Source organism: Lynx canadensis, chromosome A3 (genome assembly GCF_007474595.2).
Source record: "Lynx canadensis isolate LIC74 chromosome A3, mLynCan4.pri.v2, whole genome shotgun sequence".
NCBI classification, from domain to species: Eukaryota; Metazoa; Chordata; class Mammalia; order Carnivora; family Felidae; genus Lynx; species Lynx canadensis.
The window spans coordinates 113,004,869-113,028,529 of NC_044305.1; the positions used below are offsets into that span (position 1 = coordinate 113,004,869).

The 23,661-nt window shown below is 40.5% G+C and overlaps 1 protein-coding gene across 11 annotated transcripts in view; it reads right to left on the reverse strand.

Moving 5' to 3' along the window:
* Nucleotides 1–23,661, reverse strand: part of LTBP1 (latent transforming growth factor beta binding protein 1) — a 406,554-nt gene that overhangs the window by 134,251 nt on the left and 248,642 nt on the right. For all 11 annotated transcript variants that reach the window (XM_030311335.1, XM_030311333.1, XM_030311336.1 and 8 more), the window contains 2 exons: nt 11,762–11,884; nt 1,350–1,517 (listed from right to left, as the gene is read on the reverse strand). In XM_030311335.1, the coding sequence (XP_030167195.1) occupies nt 1,350–1,517; nt 11,762–11,884 (291 nt within the window). The remainder of the gene's footprint in view (nt 1–1,349; nt 1,518–11,761; nt 11,885–23,661) is intronic.

A 23,661-nucleotide genomic window follows, 5' to 3' on the forward strand; every position in this document is an offset into this window, starting at 1 on the left:
TACTTGAAAGAACAGATGTTTCCAGAAGAAGACATGTTTTCTGATCAAATATTTTCAGTATTAATGAACTAAATGTTGTGAAAATCACCAAATTAACCAAAAATTGGTTAAGTACAAAAAGTTTGTCTTTAATGCTATTTTCAAATTTAGTTGCTGGATGTTATGGAAGAGTCTCCCTGTGTTCTATTCACCATCTTGATTTACGCTTCATATAAGAGTCACAAAGCTATTAAAACCGAACTTGAAGAGAAATGGGTCTATAAATTACAAAGACAGTTTATTTCATGGATTATTATTTTATAATAATCAGTAGTTCAAATCCCAAAGGGAGAATACTAGGCTATTTTGTGGGTGTCTAAAATTATACAGGCTATCAAAATATGACCAACATTATACTATCCTCTGCCTTACCAATTCTTTCCGATCCTAAACACCCACAAAGGTGGACCATGAGATTTAAATTTATATTTAAACCCTGTCTGCTGCTGTGTAAGCAACAGCTTTGAGACATAGTCCTGTGAGAGTTTCTCCACTTCCCTAGGTGGGAAGCATCTTGCCAAATAAGCACTTGACTAGACTTTTTTTATGGTCACCATGTGCCAATGAACTAGGTGCCACTTCTCCCTTGATAATACCATGCCCGGATTTGCAGGGTGTGTTTCTTTCTCTTCCATTTAATCCTACTTGATCTTGCTTGAGAAGGTGAGGATTCCTTGGCATAAGCAAGACACTGAGAGAAATATACTTACTCTTTCAGGATATTGGGCAAATATGTACCGAACTAAAGTATAAAGAATTAATCAATTTCTATTAATATTCTGACTCAGAAATTCCTAGGTGCACTGGCAGGATCTGCCCTTGAGTTATTAATCCTCAGAGCACAAATTCAATCATGGTTATAATTCCCTCCATTTCCAACTGGAGAAACTGACAAGCACATATTCAATAAATGAGCAAGTGAGTCAACCCGTACAACGTCTCGTTTCCATGCACGTGACATGCGGTCAGGCATTACAACAGTGCATGGCCCAGCAGGGCCTCTGGTCTCTTTGTACTTTTGAACAGCAGACTTTGGGTCCGAGAAGATGAGGACAGAAAGTAATGGCTTTTCTTAACATTCAAAAGGAAGTCTAATGTTACAAAGAAACAGGAAAATCACTTTGCATGTCATTTTTTCCCACTGATTCAACCTTCTATGGTCATGGTTTGTACAAAACTGATAAAAACCCATCATATTATTAAAAAGTAAATTAAAAGTCAGAAACCAAAAATAAAGCAAGTTGCCAAAGTCCTCCTGTGTCCTTGCGAGGCTGGGAAGGAATATGAGCGTACAGATGGACATGACTTACCTGTGCCTGGAAGGGGACATTTCTCACAGTGTGGGCCCCAGGCTTTGCCCACACTACAACAGCAGAGCTGCTTGGTGAGGTGAACAGACAGAGGGTGCATACACTGCCTTCCGGAACTGACAAGTCGGTAACAGGGCCCTTTCTCTTCAGAGATCACAGGGGTATCCGCTGAAGCAGAGAGATAAGGCCTGATGTCACCCAAGAAACGACAAAGACTAGATTGACTTTTCTTGACACAGTAAATGGAACCTTAAGTTCTGGATTAGAAACCATATTTCAGAATAAATTTGTGTAGATTTAGGGCATCACCTTTCCTGATTTAGAGTCAGCTTACCCAACAAGTTTTAGAATCAGGGCCCCGAGTGTCCCTCTTCCTATCTGGTCCCTTTTTCCAATTTAGCAAGCATTAGATCAGGTATGTGTGCATGAAGTAGAAAGAAACCACTTTGGCCAAAATCAGCTGCCCAACTAAATCTAAGTAACTATTATCAAAATCACTTGTTTTCCTGTATTTAGCCATAACAGAGGTAGTTCTAGGGCAGAATCTGGCAAACAGCCAGGCATTGTGAAAATCAGGAACTGAACATAGTTGATGCTGAAAAAGACAGCTGTTGCCCTTCTCACTTTGAGGGCAGGGAGAGCTTGTGAGGCCTCATCAGGTGTCACTGTAAGCCAGTCAACAGCATATGAGAGTCAGGGAGCAGCGTCTGACCTGCCATTCTGCACAAGACAGCACACCAGAGAAGGCAACGATGGGTGCAGTCCCTTAGAAAACACTGTGAAAGCACACCGGCCCATAATCATCCAATACCTGAATCCTATTCCTGAATCTTCTACTCTCAGTTTATTGGTCAAACTGCATTAATCCAAATCCAACAGCTAGACACTCAAGTGAGCACAGAAGGCAAAGATGAGGATAAGATACAATCTTGCCTTCGAGAAGTTCATTTTCTAATGTAAATGTGGATGGAGTATGTTCTTCAGAGTCAGCTCCAGGCCAAGTCAATGGGCTGAACAGACCAAGCTTGATTGTCTTCCCTTTGATCCCTCCCCCATCCCAACCAAAGTTCTTCTCTACTGTATCCCTGTCCAGATGAGGTTTTTCCCATGTACCTTTCCTTTAACTAACTCCTCTAGCACCTGGAGCTTCCAGATCACCTTCCTCTCCTGCTCAGATCTCAATTTTCAATCATTCCAAAAGGACTGACATCTCTGTTAAGATGCTGTAAGAAACAACCTGATCAAATTAAGGTACTACAGCACAGTGAAAAGAGCAAAGGTTTTTAGAGCCAGACAGACCTGGATTCTCATGGCATCTCTTGCCAGGAATACAACCTATAGAAGTCACTGGGGTTGTGATGGTTAATCGGATCTTTTGGCTCAGCTAGGCCACAGAAGGCAGGTATTCAGTCAAAACACAGGTCTGAAAGTTGCTGGGAAGGTATGTTTTACATGAGACTAACAGTTATGTTGGTAGACTGTGAGTAAAACAGATTATCTCCAGAATGTGGTTGGCCTCATCCTAACAGGTGAAGGTCTTAAGAGAAAAAAGACTGAACTCTCCAGACGAAGGAATTTTGCCAGCGACTATCTTCAGAATCAAGCTATAACACTAACTCTTCCCTTGGTCTCCAGTCTACCAGCCTATCCTGAACATTTTGGACTTGCTGGTCTCCAAAATCATGTGAATCAATTCCTCTGAAATCGCTCTCTTTATACACACACATGCATACACACACACACACACACACACACACACACACACAGCCCTATTGGTTCTGTTTCTCTGGAAAGAACCCTAATCCACTGGTGAGCTTCAATAACCCTCACTTATAGATGATAGGCTCAGTGTGCAGATTAGAAATATCATATGCTAATAAACCTTTAGTACAGAGTAGACACAAGGCACATGTCAGCCACTCTTTTGAAAATAAAAGTAGGTATCTCCATTCTCTCAAGGACATTTGTACATTGCTTAGTGGTAGAATATGAACAAAGTAAAGATACTTAAAAATAGCAATACTGGAGAATTGGAATATGGGAACAGGTGACTGAGGGGAGCAGAGGAGACCTTCCTGAAGCTTCAGAACTTAACACAGTAATTTAGTCTAGTAAGGCCAATTTTGTCCAGGATACTAAAAAAGTGCTAAGAGGGAGAACTATGAGTCTTTTCTTCTCCCTTCTCCTACTTACTTTCTGGAGTCTGTGCAAGACTGATAAAAGATCACAGAGCAAAATAAAAGACAATTTGTGTATGGTTGTCATCCCCAAAAGGATAATAAATCCCTAGAATGACTGAACATCACCAATGTATCGTGTGTGTGTGTGTATGTATACACCTATAGGTCATAGTTCTAGTATAATCAGTTCCTAAGAGATTCTACTAAAAAAATTCCTCTCCAAATTATTTCAAAGTTACAACACATGTTTTCAGAGAAACAATGTCAGGCCGTCTCACAGGAGCCTAGTTTACACATGGTAGGGCTTACTTATAATACTAATTGCGTTAATGTTAGTTCTAGATCCTGGGAACAAGGGCCATACAGAACACGGCAGAGAGTTTCCTCAAATCCATGACGCTGGCTAATGGTGACATGGACTCCCTTCCACTTACTTCTCCACACTCACTTCTTTGTATCCACCTCACCCGCACCTCTGGGGTAGTTAATACCAGATTAGGTGCCATCCTTGTTACCCTCAAAGGGTCTCCCCTAAAGTCTCCAAGGACTTTACTTTTTTTTAATGTTTATTTGTTTTTCTTTTTAATATGAAATTTTATTGTCAAATTGGTTTCCATACAACACCCAGTGCTCATCCCAACAGGTGCCCTACTCAATGCCCATCACCCACTTTCCCCTCCCTCCCACCCTCCATCAACCCTCAGTTTAGTCTCAGTTTTTTAAGTCTCTTATGGTTTGCCTCCTTCCCTCTCTGTAACTTTTTTCCCCCTTCCCCCCTCCCGTGGTCTTCTGTTAAGTTTCTCAGGATCCACATAAGAGTGAAAACATATGGTATCTTTCTCTGTATGACTTATTTCACTTAGCATAACACTCTCCAGTTCCATCCACATTGCAACAAAAGGCCATATTTCATTCTTTCTCATTGCCAAGTAGTATTCTATTGTGTATATAAACCACAATTTCTTTATCCATTTGTCAGTTGATGGACATTTAAGCTCTTTCCATAATTTGGCTATTGTTGAAAGTGCGGCTATAAACATTAGGGTACAAGTGCCCCTATGCATCAGCACTCCTGTATCCCTTGGGTAAATTCCTAGCAGTGCTATTGCTGGGTCCAGAGTAGATGTATTTTTAATTTTTTGAGAACCTCCACACTGTTTTCCAGAGTGGCTGCACCAGTTTGCATTCCCACCAACGGTGCAAGAGGGTTCCGGTTTCTCCACATCCTCTCCACCATCTATAGTCTCCTAACAAATTAGGAGCCACTCTAACTGGCGTGAGGTGATATCTCAGGCTGGTTTCGATATGTATTTCCTGATGAGGAGTGACACTGAGCAACTTTTCATGTGCCTGTTGGTCATCTGGATGTCTTTTTTAGAGAAGTTTATTTTCAGAGAGAGTGGGGGAGGTGAGGCAGTGGGAGAGAGGGAATCCCAAGCAGGCTCCACTATCAGCATGGAGCCTGATGTGGGACTTGATCTCACAACCATGAGATCATGACCTGAGCTGAAATCAAAAGTGAGATGCTTAACCGACTAAGCCCCCCAGGTGTCCCCCAGGGACTCTACTCTGAAGGAACCTACTACCATGCCTGTCCGCCAAATTAAAGTAAAACTCCACATCAACAATTTAGTTTTTTAGAGATTATTAGGTGTGCATGACTATGAATTGTAAGACATTGTTTGTTAAGCAAAGTGAGTTGATAGTTGTTGAGGTCTCTTGCACTACACACACACACACACACACACACACACCACAAACTTTAGGCATTTTATCATCTGGAGTATAAAGACAGAAATCCAGTGAACTAATTCTTTCTAAACATTTCACACCAAAAATCATCCATAGACTTTTGTCCTCCCATCAGACAGTTTCCAAAGCATTTCAAGTGGGGGTTGTTAGGGAAGTAAGAGAAATCACTGGCTTATGGTCATCGCAGCAATTGTGAGTGAGCATGGGTGTGCAGACCATGTTCTAACTAGACATTCTGGCTCATCCCAACTACATATAAGAATAAGAAACTAATGAAAAAAAATTATTCCTTCAGAGCTGGAAGAAAACCAAGAAACGGCCCAGCTTCCATACATCAATTTTACTGAGGCTCCCATGATTCAAATTTTCTTTGATCTTCAACTATATGGACCAAAAAGTGTTCATTTATGCCTCAGATTTCTAACAGAGTATGCCTTTTCAAACCACTCCTATTTTAACACTTAGATTACCTGTCATTCTTTTATCATTTCCAATCTCTCATATGGCAATTCCACTTACTTTGTTAGATCGCTAGCATTTTCACATTCTAGTCTACGTGACAGCATTAATCCATAGACAGTGTGCTCTGCATTACGAAGCTGAGTCCCTTTCATTACAGATTGGAAGACTAATCATAAAGGAGAATTCATTACATACTACATTTATTTTAATATATGGTACATGTGATCATATATTCTCAAGTCATAAAGTTTTAGGCTACACTAAAATAAATCGGTAATGCCCAAAGATTTCTAAAGAATAAGTGGAAACGGGTATGGGAACGGGTATGGAGTAGCAGTAACAAACATGCCGACAGGTTCCAAAACGCAGACACGCTCCAACAGTGGTTTTTGCAGGTTATATTTTTCCAAGATGGGTTGCTAAGATAAAGGTGGAAAAACTCAGGTACTCCAAAGAGATGGAAACCCTTCAGGCGTGTAAAACCTACTGGAAATGCCACATCAATCAGTCAGGAAGATGTATCTTTTTTTTTCTTAGCTAGAGATCTAGAAATCTTCAAAAGTAATATACACATACAGCCCCATACCTTAGTCACCAACCATCACCAAACAGCCAGTGCTGATGGTGAAAGTCACACAACACACTATGACAGAAAGATGGTACGGTTCTCTCACTTGGATTCCCCAGTGCCATACCAAGCAACTTAATTACAGGGCTATACGATAAATTCTGATCCTACTTTCAAAGACATGCTTCCACAGATGAATGGTAAGTATCCTAAAGCAGATATAAACTAATCTGCCACTTAGAGGAAGCTGAAAAATATAAAAGACTCAGAAAGATGGCATGTATATTGGTTGTCCCCCTCTCCCCCAACACCCCTGATATCCTCATTCGTCTCTTGGATGAAATTTCACGTTAGGAGTTTCATCCTGTTAAAGCTTAAAACCCTACAGAGGACGAGGGCTGAGAGGCAGGTAAAGTGTCATGAATAGTCTGAGAGATGAATTTGCTGAAATAGGAACCAGTGGGCACCCTTGTGGGAAAACGTGCTATTAAATTCTGGGAGAACCAAAATAAAAGAAACCATGATTCCAGAGACAGGGCAGAGTTATAGCATCTATTCTACAGTGTGGCAAGTGAGACTAAATAACAGCTCTCCTTAAATAAAGGACTTGCTCCTGTCAATTCAGACTGGTTTCTTCTGCCTGATTAGAGGCTCGGCTTGTGGAGTAAGATTCAGTTTCCAATGTGGGCTCTACCACTTAAAGGTTGTGTGACTTTTCTCAAGATCCTTAACCCCTCCAAGCCTCCATTTCTTTATTTCTAAAATAGAATAGCGACACAAACCTCACGGACGTCTAGTAAGTATTTTATCTATCATAGTATTATAATCCGTATCAAGTGTTCATCACAGTGCCTGGCACTTATTAAGTGCACAATAAAGATGCTGACATTACTGCTCTGGTTTTTGGTTTTTGTTGTTACTGTTGTCATGTGGGGGCAAACACTTTGCACAGACATGTTTGTCTAACCCCCAGGACACAGTGGTATGAGATCACTAAGTGAGGGAAGGGAGAGACCTGAACTAGGACGGCCACAGAAGAGATGGAAAGAAAAGACAGGGGCACATGGGTGGCTCAGTTTGAAGTGTCCGACTCTTGTTTTTGGCTCAGGTCATGATCTCACAGATCACAGGGTTAGCCCTACATTGGGCTCTGCAATGACAGCACGGAGACTGTATAAGAATTTTCTTTTTCCCTTTCTCTCTGTCCCTTCCCTGCGTGCTCTCTCTCTCCCTTACTCTCTCTCAAAATAAGTAAATAAACTTAAAAAAAGAAAAGACATTTTACAAAGATTAACAACTTTCTTAGAGACCAAAGGAGAGGACAGAGTCAAAACTGGCAGAGAAGCTCCCAGCCCGACTGCCTGGAAAACAATGCCACATGGCCAAAACCACTAAGTCAGGAAGGAAAGGCCATTTCAAGGGGAAAGGAGGGGATCTAGCAGTCATTTACTCAATCAGCTGTGTAAAAACAATCATCTAGAACTATGCAGTCTGAGACATTAATGCCTCACTACTTCAATAAAATGTAAATGAATTATAATTTAAAATTTAATTCTTCGGTCACACTGGCCACGTGTGACTAGCATCTGCTATACCAGACGGCACAGATACAGAACATCCCCCATCATCACAGAAAGTTCTCTTAGACAGTGTTGATACAGCCCAAGAATAAGCAAACTCCTTGTGTAAAAGGCAAAATAATAAACACTTTCGACCCTGTGGGCCCTACTGGCTCTGCTCCAACTTCCCAACTCTCCCATCACCACATGAAAGCAACATTAGACAGTACGTAAATGAATGGGCATGGCTGTGTTCCAATAAAACTTTAATTACCAAAACAAACAGTGGAACACATTTGGCCCATGGGCTATGGCTTGCCCACCCCTGATCTAGAACTAGGTTTGGGTGCTTAGAGGCCCAAAACCCAGTGTTAAATCTCAAGAGTCCCTTACTAGCTGTAGGATCTTCAGAAGTTACATAAACTCTCGTGGCTTCAATTACCTAATATGTAAAATGAGAATAATACATCCCTCATTAAGATGTTGGGGAAGTAAAAAGATATCATGGGCATAAACATGACCGGCTTTTAGAAGGAATGTGGCTTCATCTGAGCATCTCTCTCCAACCCTCCGTTTCTGTGTACTGGCATCAAGGCCATGGGGCAAAAATACTATCAAACAGCAAATATCCGGGCTCAGAGTTCTTTCATCTGGGCATTTTTCTATTAAACCTATGGGGCATACCCACCACAGCTCTCATCCCGCAGCTCCTGAATTCCCAAGAAAAGTGCAGCTGAGCAAGTCAGGAAGCTTATTATACTGCAAAGGTTATTATACTTTTCTTGGATTTGCTCTGACAAATCCTGAAATTTCACCTTTCCCCATCCCTAGAGAGGAGGAGGTCTGAAGAATGCTGCTGTAGCAGCCTAAGGCACAGACACAGAGGTCTGAGGCAGCAGAAGCCAGGCCCACTGGCTTTCCTTCTGTGAGCTTTGCTAAGGCGAGGACAGAGAGCAGGCAAGGAGGAAAAGCGAGACAGTTGCAACCTTAGGCCAGAATCAAGGAAATCTGAGGGTGTTCACTTCAGCGCATTGGAGAACGGGGGGGGGGGGGGGGGGGCAAACCCTGGCCATGGCCAAGTGCCTTCCTTTGCGCTCACAGAGTCAGCCACAGCTTTGACAGCCTGGATAGGCCCAAAGTTCACGCTGCCTGAGCAAATGTGGTCAATCTCTTCCTTGTGCTTGGCCTGCTCTATCCACAGCTGTTTTTATAATACCTCTCAAAAACATACATTCCAAACATTAAGCAACGGCTTTGCTCGGTGCCTTTGTGTGTCTGGTGTGTGCGTGTATATGTGTGTGTGCATGTAAACATACGTGTGAGCCCCAGTCTCTTCCTGCTATCTCCCCATTACTATTAAGGGCACCACCATCTCCTCAATATTTTTCCCCTTACACTGTAAACATCACCTTCTTTCCTGATTCTTTTCAACGGTCTTCAGACTTCCCCCACCGATTTCTTCAAAATATAGTTCACAAACCAATCAGGCTGGACTGACCCAAGTCACAAATCCTGAGGAACCCCACACATCTGTGAGGTTACATGTGGTAAATCCAGAGAATAGGGAAATAAATCTGCCCGTTCAATGCTGGTGTAGAGCCCAGGTTTTAACTTCAAACTCTAAACTGGAGCATTTAACCAGCAACAAACCTCTCTTAATACTTATCATTTCAGCTGTTGTAGCTGAACCATAAAATTGAATTATTTATTTTTCAAGTAAGAATGGATGGTTGTTTAATAAGTTCAGTATTATTGGGGCAATGACAGGGAAAATAAATGCTAAGGAAATGTGTAAGTGTTTCAAAAATCTCATTGGCAGATTTCTACAATCTTATTAAAACCTGGACATCTGCCCTTAACTCTAGACATCAGATCTAGTCAAAATTTAATAAAACACTTTGCGACCAGTTTTCCAACTTCACCTAATCTTCAATCTTCAGTCTGGTAATTTTAACCAGACTACAAGTTAAATTAAGAGGAAAAAAAAACAAACATTCAAAGCAAATTCTATATCCAAACTCTGTAAAATCTTTTACACTTAAAATTATGAAACTATTTAAAATATTTACTCATGTAATTCAAATCAGCCAGAAATGATCCCTAAATTATCTGGATATTGTCAACAATGTGAGTTTTGGCCTGAAATTTCCAGTTCCCTGCATTAGTTTTCAAATGTACCTTGTATGAAACATCATCTTACAGTCTAATTTTACCACTCACCAAAAAAGCCCTGTAATTAAGTGTCTGCTTCGTGATCAGAACTGTCTGTGAAAGAATACAGAAGAAGGAACTTACGTGTGAAATTTCCTAATCTGCATTTGACACTTTTTAAAAGAAAATAGTAGTGATTAGTAACAATTATCCAGAAGACTCAATGAACTCTCAGAATTCTGAAAGTAGTGAATGAGACTGTCATTTTTACTTTACTACATTTGCCCATATTTCATCGTATCTATGTGTCTCAGGGAGAGGTGCACAATTAAAAAGAACAGATGATACTGTCCATCAAGAACATGTCTTGACCAAATTCCAAGTTAACAGTGGAGGTCAGAAGGATGCAGCTTAACATATACAAAAGCCACATTAAAAAACAGGTAATAACAACAAAAACCTAGCAGGACAGAAATACAGAATGCTCTTAAAATTATCCTATTTTCTGCCATGCAGTAATTTAAAATGTTTAAACTTCGGGGACACTTGGGTGGCTCAGTCAGTTGAGTGTCTGACTCTTGATTTCAGCTCAGGTCACGACCCAGGGTCATGGGATCAAGCCCCGGCTCAGTGCAGAGCCTGCTTGGGATTTTCTTTCTTCTTCCTTTCTTCTTTCCTTCCTTCCTTCTTTCCTTTCTTTTTTGCTTTCTCTTTCTCTCTTTCTTTCTTTCTCCCTCCCTCTCTCTCTCTCTCTCCTTCTGCACCTGTCCCCCACCCATAGTGTCTCGCTCATAACTAACTAAATAAACAAATAAAATGCTTAAACTTTAATTGGATCCAGCTTTTAAAAAATCTGCAGTATTCACCTACTTTGTAATAAGGGACATTAGTTCTTTAAAAAGTAAGGTTACCTTAAAAACAAAAAAGTAAGATAACCTTAAAAAATTTGCACTTGAGAACTTTATATGTAAATGCATCCATCCTAAATGCATAAGGTGATCTGTAGTGATTACATTGGATTAGGTTTTGTGGTAAGAGAGTTTCTTTGGAAAAACTATATTTTCTCTATCAATATTGGAACATGTGGTTTAATGAGTAATTTTTATCCTTGCCAGGCATAAGACAGAAGCTTAGAGACAACATTTGGAAGGCAAACAGTCTAACTCTGGGGACACATTTTGGTGGTTTTTGAGGACAACAGAGAAGAATCTTTGAAATAGGAACTGAATAGAAAATCTGAAATGCAGGGCCTTCATAACTATTTCCCAGACTCTTCCAATGAAGCAAATACGGTGAAACCTCATTAAATCCAACACCAGTGACTCAGAATTTGGATTAATTAAAGACAGAAGCTGGGACAAAGTTTAACACAGTCTAAATAATGCTGAAAATGCTCATGAAGGACAAAACTGTTTTCATCTTTCAGGTATGAAAATTTTAAATAACTGGTTCATCAAAGTTTGTTTTCTCAGTGTGCTTGTCCTCTACATTGATTTTTAGCTGTTATATTTTCCTGATTGCAATAAAAATTTATTTTGGAGAAAGTTCTAAAACATAGACGTTAGCATATCAGATCCGCCTCCTCCTCACTGTCATTTTTAATGAGATTTTCCTGCATGTTTACAATATTCAGCTGACCACTGAGTATATTTATCTTCTTCTGGATAGCCCCCCTCCTTAAAAAAAAAAAAAAAAAAAAAAAAAAATCCAAAATAGGAATAAAAAGTGATCATTACTTACGAACACAACTTGAAAAGGTAGGATCCGGGCCAAATCCCATTTTGCAGGTACATCTATAGCTGCCCATGGTATTCAAACACTCACCATTAGGGCACACGCCCTGTAGCTGGCATTCATTAATATCTGCAGGAAAACACAAGCCTTTTAGAAGGAGTCGTCAAGCCCAGTTGAACAGATCCTGGCTGTAAAGAGCATGCACTTTATTTTCACTACAATTGTCTCTTCGAGTAAATAGATGTTAGCTTTCAACACAACTGGTACGAGTAACCTAAAATCAAATCAAACATTCACTGAACACCTCCAACTTATCTAACAACTATTTAGTATGCGCCTACCCTTCCCCTGGTTCTTTTCTCAATATTAGAGATTGGTCAGTGGGCAAAACTGACGAGATTCCTGCCTTCACAGAGTTTGCACGTGAGTGGGTATTAGGTCTTAGACATCATACAGGTAAGGCAAAGACTCTTACCCTGTAGACACCTGCAGTCTAGCTGGACATACAACTACCTACAAATTAAAGAAAGGGAAAGCAGTTGAACTTATCACAATTAGAAGAAAGGTCATCAACTTGAAGAAGTCAAATTATGAAAGTGCCTGTGTAGTCAGCAAGTCCCAGTGGAGTTAATTGGAGGAAGGGGAGATTAGAGCCCTGGGGCGGGGCAGGGGGAGGGGAGGGATGGTCAAGACTTCATCAGGCATCAAAGGTGGGGATAGGTAGATGGATGGGGAGGAAGGGATGAGGGACCTACAAGAGTGACCCCAGAGCGTGGGCACAGAGACTGCAGAAGGGAAGGGGAATCAGGAAACCCTTAGTCAAACTGTTGGCTAGAAAAGTAGTTTCAGAATGTAAACAGTTGGAAAGGGAGCTTGGTAAAGCAGGCTAAGTTTGGATTCACTTTTACTGAGAACAGGGAGCAATCCTAAAGGTTTCTGAGCATGAGGAAGATATAACCAAAGCCAGGCTCCAGGGAAATTCATCTGGCCAACACATGGCTTGATGAGAGGAGACCAGAAGCTGAGGACTGAAGGAGTAACCCAAGTATAAGATGTGACAAGCCAGGTTGGGGACGGTGAGAGTAATCAGGAAGGAAGGAATGTTTCTTTTGAAAAGAACAATGGGCAGTGCATAGAGTTTGGCCAGCACAACACTGGAAAGGAACAGAAAGGAGTCAAAAATGCCTGTGAGGCATCTAATCTGAGAGAAGAGGAAAAGACATTGTTGGTTTTGTGGAAAGTTCTGAGGAAAAAAGAGGCAGATGAAGAGATTAGTTTTATATTTGAAGGTCACATGAGGATACTCAAACATAAAATTCAGCAGCAGTGGCATATTCAGGAATAAACTAAAAAGACGCCATGGCTAGAAACAGACTTGAGGTCAGCCACATATGGTGATTTCTATGGTCTGAATGTTTGCGTCTCCTCCAAATTCAGGTGCTGAAATCCTAACCTCCAAAGGTAATGGTATGGCGGGGGTGGCGGGAGGTGGGGATTTGCTTAAATCATGAGGAAGATCCTTAGCCCCTTCCATCATTTGAGGACACAACAGAGAAGTTTGAAACCAGAAAAGGGCCCTCAGCAAAGGTGATCATGCTGGCACCTTGATCTTGGACTTCCCAGGAGTCTCCAGACCTGTGGCTTATGAGCTACCCAGGCGGTGGTATTGTTAAGGCAGCCTAAACAGGCTATGACAGTGATCCAAAGGGAAATCCAAAGAATTTGCAAGAGGAGAGATAAAAACGCGGTGCTTTAAAAAAAAAAAAAAAAAGATTATAGTGTCATTTGCAAAGGTAATTAATTAAAAATAAAAAACAGAATAGGACAAGTTAAAAGTGAAGAATGAGTAGTCATTTATATTTTTATTCAGGATGGCTTATGAAGCTTAACATTAATGGATATGGTTATTAGCATTTCTATTTCCAATCATGTTAGCTTCCTTCAATCATCAGTTCTAATAAAACTTTTATTAACAACTATACAATTAATTTTCTGAATTAAAATTACACGATTGGCAGAAAAATATTACTAGCAGAATTGCCACATAAAAAGGCAAGTAGAGACCTCAGTAAATGATTATTTGCTTGTATTTCATATTCTAAGTAGCCATTGATATCTATAATGGACTTATTTTATCTCTCACCTGCAGTTTTTCATTTCAGTGATAAAATACATTTTCAATGACACCCAAATGACAAGTTACCATTCTATCTCTTGTAGAAACTCTACAGCATTCTAACTTGGGTCCAGCTGAAAATTGGCACAGCTAGATTACACCTGGCACAACAGATGGTCTAGCACCTGATCATCTGATTCTTTGCCAGAGTGTACATTGTGCTGTAACACACAGTTATGCACAGCATGTAACTGAAAAGATTTCCAGGATCACTCATTCTCCTTAAGAAAACCACCATGAAGGACCAGGAAGAATGCCAAGTCCAGTTGGGGCTACATGGTACAACTAAAGCCCTTATCACTTGTCCCAACTTAAACCTCAAACTTGAAGAATCAGCCAATTGTGGTCAAAAAGGCTAGACACAATCTGTACTCTTCTGTTTTCCCTCATGTCCCCACTAGGGAGTGATTTATTAGCCTTCCTCTTTCCCTGAATGGCCTGCACTTCTGTTCACTGGATGTACCACTACACATTCCCTGTTCACCTCTTGGAATGCCAAACCTCCCTGCGACTGGAGTTTTCTAAGAAGTGGTGTACCAGCCTCACTGCTGGCTGCCAGGTTAAGGTGGAGGTTTTGTCTTTCAATGGATAAATACCTGATGTCCAATAACTTCCTTGTGCCCACTTCCAATGTCCTCTCTTCGACTCTCCTCAACATTGCCCACTGCCCTCAACAATGATGCCATGGGGATGGAGGTCAGGAATTAAGACTTCAAAAAACCCACTATGGCTACAGACAGGAATAGGAAAATGTCATAAAGAAGGGGAATCATGCATTTCCTACTGTCTTGATCCTTATCAGCTCATGCCAAAAGCACCAGAAACACCACCTCCTCTAAGTTTGGCCCCCCCAGAAGCATGCAACTTTCTTCATGACACACTCTCTTGGCTTCCAAAGAAACTCCTGCTTCCATTAACCGCCTCAATTTATTTTTTAACCTATTCTCCAAAATACCATAAAATATAGATTAAAGCCCCAGGTTCTTAATTTACACACAGCAAAATATATCTTAAATATACAGCTACATGAACTTTTACATATACGTATGCATACATATATTCACGTGTGCACACGTACATACTGAATAACCACCATACAGACTGTGATTTAGAACATTTCCATCACCTCAGAAAGCTCCTTCACTGCCTCTTCCCAGTTAACATCTCTGCTCCCACAGGTAAGTACTATTATCCATTGGTGTGGCCTGTTCTTCTACTGCATATAAGGGAATCCTATTGTGTATGTTCTTTTGCTTGACTTTTATTCATTTTAATGCCTGTGAGAATTCATTCTTTTTTTTTTTTAATGTTTATTTATTTTTGAGACAGAGACAGAGCATGAACGGGGGAGGGTCAGAGAGAGAGGGAGACATGAGATCATGACCTGAGCTGAAGTCGGATGCTTAACCGACAGAGCCACCCAGGCGCCCCGAGAATTCATTCTTTTACTGATGTTATATTTTTATTGTGTGAGGGTATCAAAATTGATTTGTCCATTCAACTATTGATTGACATTTGAGTTATTTCCAATTTTTGGCTATCAGTAACAACGCTCCTGTGAATAAATAATCATGGTGTTGTCCAACCATGGGTGGTTATGCCCATGTCCAGCCCAGAACCCACTGCTCCACATCGACACCAAATTACTGCCAGTCTTTTTCATTTTAGTTATTCTGGTGGGAGTGTAGTGTTGTTTCACTGTGGTTTTAATTTGTACTTGCAATATATTTATTGGTCATTTGGATATAAAAACATTCTCCTCTAAAATGCAAATATCTATGGGGGTGCCTGGGTGGCTCAGTCAGTCAAGCACCCGACTTCAATTCAGGTCATGATCTCACAGTTTATGGGTTCGAGCCCCACTTCAGGCTCTGTGCTGACAGCTCAGAGCCTGGAGCCTGCTTCAGATTCTGTGCCTCCTTCTCTGTCCCTTCCCCACTCACGCTGTCTCTGCCTCAAAAATAAATTAAAAAAAAAAAAACATTAAAAAGCAATTATCTATGGAATGTTGTAGGTAAGACTACTTCCTTCTTAGTAGGCAGGGAGGGGGGCTGGTGATTCCCATAGTGGGAAGGGTGTGTGCTCACCTGCAGGACATTCTGGGTTGTTACAACAACTGGAGAACACACGGTGGGTAGGTACTAGGGAGCTCAGCATTCTAAAAGCGTGGTCAGTCCCCCTTGACGAAGAATTGTTCAGCCAAAAAGGTCCACAATGCCCTCGCTGAGAAATTCACACAGAGATGGTGAAAATCTTAGTTTGTAAGTACAGAAGGGACCATTTTCAACGGAGGCTGAGGAATGAGGGAGTGAAAGTAGGTGCTGGCTACACAGAAGACCTGAAAGCTTTCATTCACTTGACTCAGTATCCGTATCTTCCCCGTCTGACAATCTCCCACTGTCGTGGAGACTGCTATGGTCTTAGCTAAAAGCACAAGAGACAGGGTCCCCCAAATCCCTGAGCTGGGGACTGTGTGGTTTGTGACCTAGAAGGCTACCATCCTAGCACTACTGAGTCTGACCAGGTCTCTGACAAGATTCATGAGACTTCACTGTCATCTGCTGAGCTGGTCCCAGAGCCCTGGGTACCTGGTACACCTGTTTTAAGCAAGGCAGTTGTCTTTCATTTGCTTCAAGTACTGAGCTTCTATAATAAGAGGATGCCTGTCGAGAAAATGTTTTAAAGTTTTGAATCCTGACCTTTTATTTCTGTGACAAATCATATTGCAGGTTTCAACAACTTGCTCACAAATGAAACCTTCAAAAGCATTCCATTCATAAAGTGTTAATTCCTAATATACAAAATTTTACACCTAAACTTAGATCAAAAAAATTTTTTTGCTACTTCCTTCTTCCGTCCCCTGCTTTGCTCCCGAGAAGACTTACTAGGTGCTAGGTTATATTCTCTGTACTTAAAAAACAAAAACAAAAAGGTAAAAAATCAAAACTCCCATACTTTTTAATTTAGAACCTCAGAAATTAATAAGAAATATGAACAATTAATGATCCAAATGACTTTCTCAGGTAGCCAAGCTCATTAAGATCTTTCTAAATAAACTGATAAAAATCACAAATGCTTTAAGAACATATTTAACTGAACATGTTATATCTGGACATGAGAAGTTTAAGGAGTACACTAAGAGAAGATATTATCAGGCAAAAGTTTAACAATTATATGAAACATGATGGGCAAATTATGAATTTTAATTCTATTTAGACTTCAATTCCTATGGCTATTTTTTAAATCAAATAAAAGTTTCTAACTTGATTATCATTTTCATAAATAACTTATATCTGACAAACATAACTGTTTCAGATCAGAAGTATCATATTTTATAAGGGTCAGCCAATTTCCCTTAATGCATTTTGATTAAATTGAAAGTATTTTAGTTTTTAAACAAACAGATCAACAAATGAATTTGTTCATTGTTCTCCCTCTGTACAGCACTGATTTTTTTCTGGCCAACTATGGAAATCTATCCTTTCAAGGAATGGTATAACCACTGGAGACCTCACAGTTTTCAGAGTTAAAGAGTAAAGATCCAAGGGAATGGCTGAAGGGAGTTGGTCCTCTTATACAGCCAATCTTCAAACCTCCCAATCTGAGCTGCTTGGTTAAGTCTAAGAAGTTGACAGAGGCAGAAACAAGAGGAGAAACTCATACAGCCTCATGAGCAACTTTCCAGTAGGCAAAAATCCAAAGGGATACAGGTAACACAGAGGAGACTAGCTTGAAACATTTATAGAGGGTCTCTGCCCACGATAGCCTACCATGGCTTCTAGCCATAACAAATTCAGTAATACAAAACTGGTCTTCTTGTAAGTCTAAAATGGTTGAATATTAGCAATGTCACATGGTTCAACCCAATACAACTGAAATTGAAGGCATCTATTACCCAGAGAGCAGAAAAATACAGAGTAGTTGGAAAATATGCTTAATGAGAGACCCTTTAAACAACCTCATATAACACAGCTTTTGTATTTGAGTAGTAGGCAATGATACAATCTTCTAGTACCATGACACAAGGATCCTCACGTGCCTTTACATTTGTATTACTCACCTCCTCTCATGGGAACTTCATGACAATTCTGGATGGTGAGCAACACAACAGTCATTCGCATTTTATAAGCATAATTTTGTCCAAGATCTTATTTTTTAAAAGGGTTAATTAAAATACATGAAGGGTTAACAATCTAATCAGAGGCATATCCCATTAATACCTAGTTTTACTGTAATGAGGATGCTAAATTACGTTACCTAGAGCAAGCCATTTTGTTTCTCTTGATCTCACGTTCCTTTCCTATAACACAAAAGGGCTGAGCCAGATAATTCCCAAGGTTACTTTTAGCTTAAATATTCAGACTTTAAAACAATCTGCCAGGACTGAAAATACCAAGGAATAAATAATGACAGTTAATGCATAATATATTATGAATAGCATAAGTGTCCTTATGGGAAATAAACACACTTTTATGTATCCATTCTCCTAAAGGAAAGTATGTATGTTTAACAAAGTAATAATTTACTGCCTTTTTAGTGACGCAAGTTTATACAGGAAATGAGGCATGTCTAATAACCGAAAGGAATTAAGTCCAAGGTGAGAAAAGGGCATGAAGATCTTCACATTGTGTGAAAATATGAAGCCTTCTACAGATTCTGCTGTGTACATTCCGGTTTTGCTGATGGAAAGAAATTCCAGCATATAAGTTGGCAATATAACTTCCCATTGAAAGCAGAAAAAAATTCCTCTCAAGGTAAATAAATACTTCCCTTGCCACACAGACCATCTGGCTATTTTGCATGCGTTAGATACAGAATGCATCCTCTAAGAGGACATATGTATCCTTAAACTCCCACAGAAGCAGGTTCACTGGGGGTACACATATCCCTAAAGGCATGTGACAATATATCACAGGTACACACAGGCTTGGATCCTTTTATTTAAAGGAATCGGTTTCTAGATCTTGAGCCTTCATACATTTTCTTCTCTCAAAGTGATCTAAGAACACACATGCCCAGTCTCTTTTCCTATCCTTCCTTCACTCAGTGCCTTTGTCTTCTTTACAAAGTCAAGGCGTATCTCTTGCTCATCTGGAATCTTTCTATGCTTTCTAAGTACACTGCCCTACACGATGGAAAATTCTCAAAGACACCAAACATTTGAACATTTCACAAATATATCCCTCCTGAGGACGAGTCACAGGAAAAGCGATAAAGTATGGTTTGCTCAAGAGGGCCCAACTTTCACCAATTAGGTTAGACGGCAACATTATTCATAAGTTGAATGAGTCAACTCTGAAGCTCCAAAGTTTTAAAAAAGAAATTTTTTTTAAGTTTACTCATTTTTGAGAGACAGAGTATGAGCAGGGGAGGGGCAGAGGGAGAGAGAGAAAGAGAGGGAGACAAAGAATCTGAGGCAGGCTCCAGGCCCTTAGCTGTCAGCATAGAGCCCAACACGGGGCTTGAACTCATGAACCGTGAGGTCATGACCTGAGCCGAAGTGGGATGCTTAACCGACTGAGCCACCAGGCACCTCTGAAGCTCCAAAGTTTTTTTTTTTTTTTTCAATGTTTATTTATTTTTGGGACAGAGAGAGACAGAGCATGAACGGGGGAGGGGCAGAGAGAGAGGGAGACACAGAATCGGAAACAGGCTCCAGGCTCTGAGCCATCAGCCCAGAGCCCGACGCGGGGCTCGAACTCACGGACCGTGAGATCGTGACCTGGCTGAAGTCGGACGCTTAACCGACTGTGCCACCCAGGCGCCCCTGAAGCTCCAAAGTTTTGATAACACTATGTTCAGGGGCGCCTGGGTGGTTCAATCGGTTAAGCGTCCAACTTCAGCTCAGGTCATGATCTCACAGTTCATGAGCTGTCAGCACAGAGCCTGGAACCTGCTTCAGATTCTGTGTATCCCCCTCTCTCTGTTGCTCCCCTGCTCGCGCTCTGTCTCTCTCTCTCCGTCTCTCTCAAAAAATAAACAAACATTAAAAAAATATGTTTAAACCACATATCTAAAACAAATGCCCAAGAAATGATTCTACTGCATCCACTTAGTTTTAATGGGAAAAAATGTAGATGTAAGCTTGAAAATGTGTGACCACATAACTTTTTCCAAATTATTTTAGGAGATAAGTGAACCAAAAAAATGTTTGAAGGTCAATGTTCCAGAGCAATTTTACCCAAGGTACGTTATGTAAAACAAGCTTTATGAGCCTATAAAAGGGTCCTGTGGCTAAAGATGTTTGAGAAACACTGCACGTTGTACATGCACAAGCACATTACAAACCCCAAGAAGTCCTTTGGAAAAAAACTCTGGGTTTTCTTTGACTTGGTGGTTTTTTTTTACACCTTCGGCCATGGAGCCTTTTTGCACACCCCGTCTATTTACATCCCTCCGAACTGGCGGTCCGTGAAGCACATTTTGTGAAATGTTGCTCTCTGCGGCTAGTCTGTTTCAACCCAGGCCTCACCGCCGCCATACCCTTCCCTCCTGACCTGTAACTGTCCCCGCTTTGTAAATGATAATCCAGCACAAGATAGATTTGATCACTAGACTCACTGAGAGGAGGTAAACCACTGGGAGGGCACTCCCTTCCTTCCAATTCTTCTGTCTTCAGGGTAACATGATAAAAGAATTATCAGAGCCCAGAGAACAGCTTGTATTTATTTCTTGATACATGTGTGCTACACATGCAAGATGCTAATCACATACACATCTCTGTGGGTCTTGGATCTCTGACTCTAGTCTACAGACACTACATTAATTTCTCCTTGAAACATTCACAGTAACATGAATCCATCATGGGCTTTCCTCATCGCTCGTGATGCAACAGGCATCTTCCCATTGATTTTATAGCCCCAGAGATTAAGGTCAAAGAGCTATTGGAAAATACAATGTGCTAATGACTCACTTCACCACTGTCTTTCCTGAAGAAAAGTGAATAAAATAAACAGACATTTCCTTTTTGAATCCTATCCCAGTGATATAAGCACGGTAAGAAGACACATTAGGGAAAGACTCTCAAATGGAGAGGAATGGGTCCCAAATTGACTTTTAAATGCTGAAATAGGATGCTCAGGACCAGATCAAAATGGTTTCAATTCTTCCTAAAAACTCTGTGCCTATTTAAAATACAAACTGTGGCAGGAGTTCCAGGAAAATGCCTAGGACGGTAGAATAACCCCTTCCAATCAGTAACACATCTATCAATTCCCTCCTAGTCGGTGACTATCATAAAACTTGATTCAGAATCACATTAAGTACCCAATTTCTGGGATTAAATCACTAAATACAGCCGAGTGTTGTGATGAATTTCTGGCAGGCTAAATAAAAAGAACTTTAGGGGCGCCTGGGTGGCTCATTCGGTTAAGCATCAGGTTCTTGATTTCGGCTCAGGTCAAGATCTCATAGTCACGAGATCACACCCCACGTCAGGCTCTGCACTGGGTGTGGAGCCTGCTTAAGATTCTTTCTCCCTCTCCCTCTGTCCCTCCCGCATGTGCATGTGCACGTGCGCTCTCTCACTCTCTTTTTCTCTCTCAAAAGAAAAAAAAAAGAATTTTAAAAATTTGTGAGTATTTTGAAGAACTTATTTATCAGGTCTGGTGGGCTCTAGCCTTAACTTCTAACTACTGATTTTCTACTATAACTTCCCAAACATATAGCAAGAACAAGGGATTCTAAGTTTCATACTTATACATACATTATTCTCATATCCCTATTTCCCATTTCTTCCTACTAAGAAACAAGCATCACAATAATCAAGTCCTTTCTGATAGTGGAACTGAAAGCAACTTTAGAGACCATGCTAACTGTAGGAAATACTACGTAGACAGAAAAGTCCAAGAAGAACATGTTGAAGGTAGGGGAAAAAGTATTTTCAAGATTTTAAATGAAAGCATCAATGGGTATTATCACTTCACTAGCCAGAATTTCTAATATTAGGAAATGGTCCTGGCCACACGCTGTTGAATGGAAGAAGCCAGACACAAAAGAACACATACTGGATCATTTGAAAGTTCATAAAAAAAAACAAAACTGATCTATTCTTGTAAGAGTAAGCTACCGATTATTCTGGAAGAAAAATACATTGTTCTACACATAGGCTATATACAGATACAAAGTTTTTTAAAAAATATAACGAACATTGGGGTGCCCGGGTGGCTCAGTTTGCTGAATATCCGGCTTTGGCTCAGGTCATGATCTCATGGTTAACGAGTTCAGGCCCCACATTGGGCTCCATACTGACAGCTCAGAGCCTGCAGCTCAGAGCTGTGTCTGTGTCTCCCTCTCTCTCTGCCCCTCTCTTGTGCTGTCTCCCTCTCTCTCACTCAAAACTAAACATTAACAAAAATTTTTAAATAAATAAATTGTATATATATACATATATATTGTATATGTATATATGTATAATGTATGTATAGACATATATTATGTACATATATATACATGTATGTATGTATGTGTGTGTATGTGTGTGTGTGTGTGTGTGTATATATATATATATACACACACACATACATACATACATACGGGGGGGTGCCTGGGTGGCTTAGTCAGTTGAGTGTCGACTTCAGCTCAGCTCATGATCTCATGGTTCATGAGGTGGAGCCCCATGTTGGGCTCTTTGTTGACAGCTCAGAGCTTAGGGCCTGGAGCCTACTTGGGATCCTGTGTTTCCCTTTCTCTCTGCCCCATCCCACTCATGCTGTGTGTGTGTGTGTGTGTGTGTGTGTGTGTGTGTGTGTCTTTCTAAAATAAAATTTAAAAAATCAAAAAGTATGTGTATATATATATATATATATATATATATATATATATATATATAAAACAAATGATATAGTTTCCAGTATAATCCACCAGAATTTTTTTTCCCACCAATACTTTGTCAATATGGCTTTATGAGCAAATGTAAAGTGACCTCACATAACACACAAAAAAATCTTCATTTCCTTTTTTCCCAGAAAAAACGCACTTCTACTTGCTCAGTCAGGGTAATCCATCAGGGTGTTATAGAATGACTTTCAAAATGACCCCAATTCTCCACCTCTCCATGTATCCATGCCTCTTGCTATGTCCTCACCTGAATGTGGGCTGCCCTTATTACTTCAGTCTTTCAACCACAGGACAAAGTTGAAGTGACAATGTGTCAGTTCTAAGCCTAAGACTGTAAAGCTTTGTGTGCTTTCACTCTCTCTTGAACCCTGCCACCAGCCTGCGAACAGCCCGTGTTAGCTGCCCAGAAGATGAGTGACTGTGTGTAAGACAGCAGATTCATCCTAGCCGAGACCATCCTGGACCATCTAGCCCCAGGCACCCAGCAGCAGATCACAGATGCAAGAATGAGCCTGGCTGAGATCATCCGCCCCTGGCCTGGGTCAGCAAACCTGCCCAGTTGCACCTAGAAGTGTGGCAACTACATGATTATTTTATTTAATTGTTAACGGACAGGGGAAAGGAGAAAAGACAATCCTGGAAAAGGAATGCCTCAGAATCTAAATGAACTATAGCCTAAATAACAGTACAGAAGCATCAACGCAAAACAAAAGCACACAAATAAAAACAAGAGTATTTAGAGGCATAAATATTCTGCTTCTTAAAAACTTCACACTAAAACTGAAGAGATACAGGGAAGCCTGGGTGGCTCAGTTCTTTATGCATCCAACTTCAGCTCAGGTCATGATCTCATTGGTTCGTGGGTTCGAGCCCCATGTTGGGCTCTGTACTG